Here is a 7,985-nt window from a genome sequence, read left to right as displayed (position 1 = left end):
AATTAAGTGGGTCCATATTCTGGTTCGGTGGCCTCAAATTCATCTAAAAACTTTGTTTTTAGTGTTAAAATAGATCTAAAGTAGTGTTACTATATAACGTATGCGGAATGAAATACGAACTGATGGAGTAAAAAGAAAGTGCTACACTTTCGGATGCAACAAATACTGTTTTCCCACTCACATATATATTGTCGAAATTTCCAAGAAACATTTTTATAGAAAATACTCATGTCCTTAACGATTGGCCTGTTTAAGTTTTCAGGCATAGTGCGGAGGGCTTTTTCAAAAATGTTATTTTGGGACTTTATTGTGCCAAATTGAGTGTTTATTTTTTTTAGCCATTTAGCCGAAAATTAGTTCAGAGTTATATTTAGGTGTCCTTTTATGGGTCCCTAATGAAAAATATTCCCCTAATCCGTGGTACAAAACTAAAAAGAATGTGGTGCAAGCAAATTTTTGGAAAGCGCTCATAGCCGCTTTTAATTTTCCTTTTCAACGTTTAAAAAATCTTGGGTAGAGTGGTTTGCACATATTTCACTATATATCTGGCTCTTGCATAGTATCTAATGTTTTTTTCTTGCTTTGCACTTTATTGTCATTATACGCTGCGATTTTGCAGAGAGATCAAGCAATTTATGATTCTTGTTACGGTCTCATTTCACTGCTATGTGAAAAAAATTTTTCGCACTCGTGGGTTTTCCTTCTAGTGTTTTCCTAATCTTTAAAGCCGACATTTCCTTTGTAAATAAAGTTTAAGTCTCATAGAGAAAGAATTAAAAAGAACGTTACTATTCGTGACATTGAGTTTCGGTATACAAAATTTACAAGCAAATTTTCATAGTTCGTTCGCTTTCAAGGAAATTACTTCAGCGTTATAATATACAACGAGATAATTTTTAGTGTAATGCTTATTAAGATTGCGCGCAGATTTTGGTATACTCAGTTTGGCTCCTGAGTTTCAACTGAACAAAGAATAATAACGCGATCTCTCCCGGGCATACAACAAATTCCTTAATGTTCGACGAAAATAAAAAAAAGTACTCGATGAAAACCGCTATTTTCGTTACATTTAAATTACCTTTCCTTTACCTTCTGTATGCGGATCCATCACTACTTTTTAAGAATACAGTGCAGAAATCAAAATATTAACTTAAAATCGCCACGATCTTTCTAGAGAGCCAAAATTTATTTATAAGCAGCGTTATAATATTCTTTTTCCGGTAAACGGTGAGCGTTCGCTGTGTAAGTTAGAAAATTGAGGGGGACTGGAAAATGTTATTTGGAATGTTCTCTATCGAATGTGACTGTTTTTTTAAGTTTTCTTCAAAATTTTGTCAAATTGGTTTATGGCCGCCTAAATTGTTCAAATACCCCGATGTGCATTGGTTTAAACTTAGCTCATAACCCGATGACAATGCAATATGAAATAGGGATGTTGCGGATGTGGAATTTTAGACATCCGCGGATGCGAATATCTAACAGCTAACATCCGCGGATGCGGATGCGAATGCGGAAGTCAAGTATTTTTTAAAAAACAATTAGAATCTAGCATAATGGTGAGATCGTTGTTTAAACGCTTACAAGCCAAACCAGATACGTACAGTGAACTCGCGATAATATTAACATCCTAACATATGAACATCTCAAAATATGAACTACTCTAAAATATGAACTTTAGGCAAAAGCTCCAAAATATGAGCATTATTGTTTTGAAAAATTTCTAACGAATTTCAAGCGCTTGGTAATTTGGGGAACCCCCTAGTTATTTGCATTGAAAATGTCCATACGTGTCGCTCGGAAATGCTTACAGTGATTAACTTCATGTTATTTGTTAAAAAAAACTTGATTTAGAAAAAAAATCCTAATGTTGCTAAGTAAGTTTTGTATTTTGTTTATCAAGTCTCGGCTAATAGAAAGCTTATGTTTTATATGAGTTTGTTTGGAATTTTTGAAAATCGGTTATTGTGGTAGACAAGGGGTCGGTTAAGGTATTACAATACCACATTACGAACATTTTTAATTACTTGAACACCACGTTTATTCTAATAGCTGCGTTATCGTAATGTGGTACAGTATCCCACATTATATTAACCATATACAGTGAGATCGCGATAATATGAACTAATTAAAACCAAGCCTGTTAATTTTTGCGAGATTGTTCATATTTACGAAAGGCTCAAGAATTACAAAAACTAGTTTCATCAATTTAAAAAAAAAGTGTATTATTTAAAACTTTAAAAGAAACGTGTATTCGTTTTGTTTGTTACACAAATAAAAAAAGCCGCATATGCAGGGGAACTTCGGTTATTGTGCTATAGGTATTTGTTTTTTGAGATGTGTAGCAAATGTACGAGCTTTATTGTAACTATTATTTATTATTTGTACCAAATTTGGTGTGGTTATTGTGCTTGTCACATAGAAGAAAAACATTGAAAATTATTGAAATCTGCCTAAGATTACGGCCGCTTTTCATATAACGGTAAACTTCAGAAATTCTTGAAACTTCAATATTTCGAAATTTAAGGACGCTAATTTACTCAAAATTGGAACACCCCGGCTTACCATGTAGCGGTAGCTTTCGTAAAGGTGAAAAACATATATTTAATACTTGCGCCGGGTATTTAATGTTCGGCTCCGCCCGAATTTAGACTTTCTTACTTGTTTTATTTGTGTAACAAACAAAACGAATACAAGTTTCTTTTAAAGTTTTAAATAAAACAATTTTTTTTTTTTAATTGATGAAACTTGTTTTTTTAATTCTTGAGCCTTTTGTAAATATGAACAATCTCTCAAAAATTAACAGGCTTGGTTCTAATTAGTTCATATTATCGCGTGCTCACTGTATGTCATGTTGTTTCAGAATTTGGAAAACCTGTAACTTTATCAGCACTTTTCGATTTGAGTTTTTTTAATTCATTTTTAATAGTATTTTCTGCGACTGCTTTGAAAAATTTGTGCTTATAGCGGGCTAAATAGGTGGATATGGAAAATAGATTATTATTTTTGAACAAAATTCTGTTTTCAAAGTCGTGGCTGCTAGCCGAATCGGATCAGAATATTGTTATTTTTTTTAAAGCATTTTTATAAGCATTTGAATAACAGATAGTTACGTAATTATTATCTAATTAAAGGCCAGACCTATAGCTTTTTAATTATTTGAGCATCGATTCTCTTTATAGCTAAACGTTTATCATTTCTACTGGAAATCCCTATTGAAGGAGCTTACTCATTGACTTTAAATAGCAAAGAAGGGACAGTTTTACCACAAAAGTTTTTAGCCAAGAGTCCAGTGTATATCCCAACGAAAAAAATATTATCCACCAAGTAAAAAAAACTACTGTTTTTAAAATTTTTGCTAAAAATAAATTCCCCAAAGAGCCCCATTTGAAATTATTCAAACGAATATATGTAATAGGTGGCATACGCGGTACGTCTGACTCGCGAGTCATTTGTGTACGTGTTGACTCGCCTTCGACTACACACTGTTCAATCATTCAGAGTCACGGCGGGAGTCATGTTGGTGTAACTAACACATATTTATTTTCACAAACACATCCAAACCGACTCACGAGTCAGACGCACCGTGTATGCCGCCTATAACATCAAAAGCAAATCACGAAAATTTTGTTAATAATTACAGACTTTCTTCTTTTATGTCTATGTAGTAGTTTTTTTTTAAGATTGGTCCAAAAAATCATAATAAAGAAAGAAGCCAAAGCAGGTATTTAAAGCACAGAAAAAAATAGTATTAAAAGGACTATGTTCTCTTTGACGTACGTCAAAGGTCAAGTAGAAGTGGGAACTTTTATGGCTGCCCATTGATAGCTCGGTTATATAGCTTAAGAAATAATATTTTAAAGACATTTTTATCAAAGTTGATAAATATGACATTTGACCAGTTTTTTACACAAATACTCCTACGACCACAGGCAAAAATATTGGCTATAATATGTAGTTTTTTTTTGTCATATATGTATACGTTTTATCAGTCCACTTGCAAAATATTCGCATTCGCAAAAGCTCCGCATTGATTATTGCGAATACGAAAGCGAATGCGAATGTTAAAATTAATGCGGAAGCCCCGCGGTTGCGAATGCGCATATTCGCAACAACCCTGATATGAAGTAGTCCGGAGTTTGGTTTGGTTCATACTTAGAAAGCTTGTTTTAAAGGTATTTTTTTACTATTATCTTATTTAACACTGAAATCTTATTCTGTACTTAAATAAAAAAATGGGAAAAATAAATTGATATACAAATAAATGTTTAGCAATTCTTTTTAGAAAACAAATATGTCTTAAGTCTAGACTTTTTCCTTATTTTAATTTTTCTATATGCTTTTACAGCTTTATCTTTTGGGGTATTTTTGGCCATTTTGAATTGTCGTGGGTTGAACTTTTGCATAAACCAAACTCTTCTTTCGAATCATTGATAAGTTATTACACCCCTGAATCTCGTTTCCCAACGATAACTTTTAGCCGATGATGATGTGTTTTTGGGAAATGGATACTTGTTGACTCATCGTGCACTGACCAAAATTTTGGTGAATATTTGGCTGAGATTTGACTCCAAATATGTATATTTTTTTTTCAAACATTAGTTATAATTTAAAGTATTACATAAATATAAACTATATATTGTCGTTTAAAGTATAAGACCGCGTATCGTTATTCTGCAAAACCGCGTAACTCAAATTTTTTTTCCAAAAATTATATTTGTTCACCGAAGCTCTTAGCTCAAGCCCTATCCATTCGTCCTGAAATATAGGCTGACTTCCAAAATGTATCAATGCAATGTTTGGAAACTGTTATACTTCGGTATTCAAACTGTTTGCATATGCAGAGTTGCGACACATTGCAACCATATATATTGCATATTTTAAATATTCAATATAGCAATGAACAATTTTTCTGAATTTTCCATTTTTAAATCACCAATGGTAACCAATAACAAACAAAGCATCAACTTTGTTTCTGATGCGCTGATTGCTCCTGCGATGCGTTTCGATAACTTTTCGGATGCGTTTTGGAAAAGTACACGTTGTCAATATTTTGTAGTTCGGCGTTATGGAACCTTATACTTTGTACATATGCAAAGCAATTGACGTTGTGGAAGTCAGCCATTCTAGCCAGAAATGCGACTGCTTTATAAATGAAAGAACAATTTTTAAATATGAGTGTTTTTCCCTCTACACATACGCGGTTTTGTACTTTAAACGACGATATGTATATTTGCTTTACGGAATCCTGTATTGGAAAAATCGGAAAACCTATAGACAAAGAAAGGAAGTGTATTTCCAAAATTATGCTTTACGAAAATCTTTATGGAAAAATCGGAAAGCCATATGGATAAATAAAACACATGCGCACTTTTTATGGTTTTAAGATCTTTGCATACGAAATTTTGCAATACAGAATTTTTCAATACAAAATTTTGCTATACCTACAGAGTTTTGAATACAAAATTTTGAATATATACGGAATTTTAAATACGGAATATTGAACCATAATAATTTTGTACCCAACCCGTTTCCAATAAATTCAACATGATTTTATTATATTTATTTAGGTCAACATAAGGATTCTGGACATTATGAGCTGCAGATACTAAATAAATATGGTGAAATAAGTACCAGTGGCTGGATTGATGTTTTATCAAAGCCAGAAATTATTGGTCTCAAAGATTGCAGTTGTCTTCCTGATGATACCATAGCTTTTGATGCCATAATTTATGCAAATCCTAAACCTAAAGTTACGTGGACTCGAGGAAACGAAAACCTCTGCAACAATGAAAACTGCGAAGTAATTGCCGACCTAGATGGCGATAAATACAGACTAGTTTTCCAATGTGTTAAGCCTGTGGAGGATGGGTTATACACATTAACTGCAGTCAACGACCAGGGAACGACTACATCGAGCTTCCATCTCAATGTAAAAGGTAATTTCATTATAGATATGTACATACTTATGAATATATGCATATAGGATAGAGTGATTGCATATCCCTCCATAGGAAAGCTGGTTCTTACGTGCGAACCCTGCACCGTGCAAGGGTTTGCAGGAGTCAGTGATTCCCCCTAATGTGTTTTAAAATTAAAAACGTCAAAATTCATAGCAAAACCAAGTCATAGCGTTTGAAAAGCGAGGCGTGTATCCTATATTTTAAATATTTTTCATCGCATATTGCATACAAATATTAATAGTTCGCTGTCAGACACATCTGCCCCTTTAGAACAACCTATGAAAAATTTTCCATGTTGAATAAAAAATTTCTCCTGTTATGGGCTTCTGATATAACAATCCACCAAGATTTAACTGTCACCGATGACGTAAATGCTACCTATGAGAATAGCTGGCTAGTAGAATTTCCGATTGGGCTGCAACGGTAGAATTAACATCAGTGATGACAGTTACATTAGTCCCATATGGGTTCTAACCAGGGCAGACAGAAACTCGGAGTTTGAGTAAGCGAGAGAGAAAACTCCTCCTCAGTGCGCTGCAGGCAACGAAGAACGGTAGAGTATATGTATGAACGATCTGCAGCCGGATTCAAACAATTGCTATCGCTAATTTTGATCGCCAAAAATTTCCAAAGTACAGCAGACGCCCCCAAAAACACACAACATCTATGAAGTTGCATGTCCGCCACACTACCAGATTTGGCTGATTACGCATCGCATGTGTTACTCTTCCATGTTGTATACTTTTAGGTTAGGTTAGGTTAGGTTGAAGTGGCTGCCAGTGACCCCAATAGCCCACATAGGCCTTAGGTTGTGGGCCCGTTGTGATACCACGCGGATCGTTAGAACCCTCCTACTCAAACCATCGTGTGGATTTTGCGAAACCCAGAAGTTGCCGTATGCCTACTTCGGCTATGTCGGTTAGGTCCTCAAAGAATCCTGAACCCATAAACTTTTGTCTTCTTCTACAAAGTGCGGGGCAATGGCATAACAGGTGCCGCAAGCTTTCTGGCTCTTCTTCATTTCTGCAGCTTCTGCAGAAATCGTGTAGGGGGATCCCTAACCTCTCCGCGTGCCTTCCGAAAGCAACATGGCCTGTTATCAGCCCCACAGATGCGNTAAACTTTTGTCTTCTTCTACAAAGTGCGGGGCAATGGCATAACAGGTGCCGCAAGCTTTCTGGCTCTTCTTCATTTCTGCAGCTTCTGCAGAAATCGTTAANATCGTGTGGATTTTGCGAAACCCAGAAGTTGCCGTATGCCTACTTCGGCTATGTCGGTTAGGTCCTCAAAGAATCCTGAACCCATAAACTTTTGTCTTCTTCTACAAAGTGCGGGGCAATGGCATAACAGGTGCCGCAAGCTTTCTGGCTCTTCTTCATTTCTGCAGCTTCTGCAGAAATCGTTAAGGGGGATCCCTAACCTCTCCGCGTGCCTTCCGATAGCAACATGGCCTGTTATCAGCCCCACAGCTGCGGCTAGGTCCCCTCTGCTCAGCATGACCGACCGCTTTTTGTCCCATTTTGGCCATGTAAGCTTCGTCTTGTGGCAAGTGGTGAGGCTATCCCACCTGTCCCTTGCTAGTTTAAGAGACAGATCCCTTAGAATGAGCTTTCAGTTAGCGAGCGGCAGCCTAACCTNTGTGATACCACGTGGTTAGAACCCTCCTATTCAAACCATCGTGTGGATTTTGCGAAACCCAGAAGTTGCCGTATGCCTACTTCGGCTATGTCGGTTAGGTCCTCAAAGAATCCTGAACCCATAAACTTTTGTCTTCTTCTACAAAGTGCGGGGCAATCGCATAACAGGTGCCGCAAGGTTTCTGGCTCTTCTTCATTTCTGCAGCTTCTGCAGAAATCGTTAAGGGGGATCCCTAACCTCTCCGCGTGCCTTCCGATAGCAACATGGCCTGTTATCAGCCCCACAGCTGCGGCTAGGTCCCCTCTGCTCAGCATGACCGACCGCTTTTTGTCCCATTTTGGCCATGTAAGCTTCGTCTTGTGGCAAGTGGTGAGGCTATCCCACCTG

The 7,985-nt window shown here is 36.4% G+C and overlaps 1 protein-coding gene across 1 annotated transcript in view; it reads left to right on the top strand.

Moving 5' to 3' along the window:
• LOC108364318 (muscle M-line assembly protein unc-89-like) overlaps positions 1 to 7,985 on the top strand; it is a 74,877-nt gene that overhangs the window by 46,192 nt on the left and 20,700 nt on the right. Inside the window, exon 9 of the mRNA XM_017617955.1 lies at positions 5,568 to 5,936. Coding sequence (XP_017473444.1) covers positions 5,568 to 5,936 — 369 coding nt within the window. The remainder of the gene's footprint in view (positions 1 to 5,567; positions 5,937 to 7,985) is intronic.

This window comes from Rhagoletis zephyria, unplaced genomic scaffold (assembly GCF_001687245.7).
Source record: "Rhagoletis zephyria isolate East Lansing unplaced genomic scaffold, Rhagoletis_zephyria_1.1 Rzeph_scaffold_01524, whole genome shotgun sequence".
In the NCBI taxonomy this organism is placed as follows: domain Eukaryota; kingdom Metazoa; phylum Arthropoda; class Insecta; order Diptera; family Tephritidae; genus Rhagoletis; species Rhagoletis zephyria.
The sequence above is the reverse complement of the archived record's forward strand: the minus strand, read 5'-3'. Positions and strand labels throughout refer to the sequence as shown.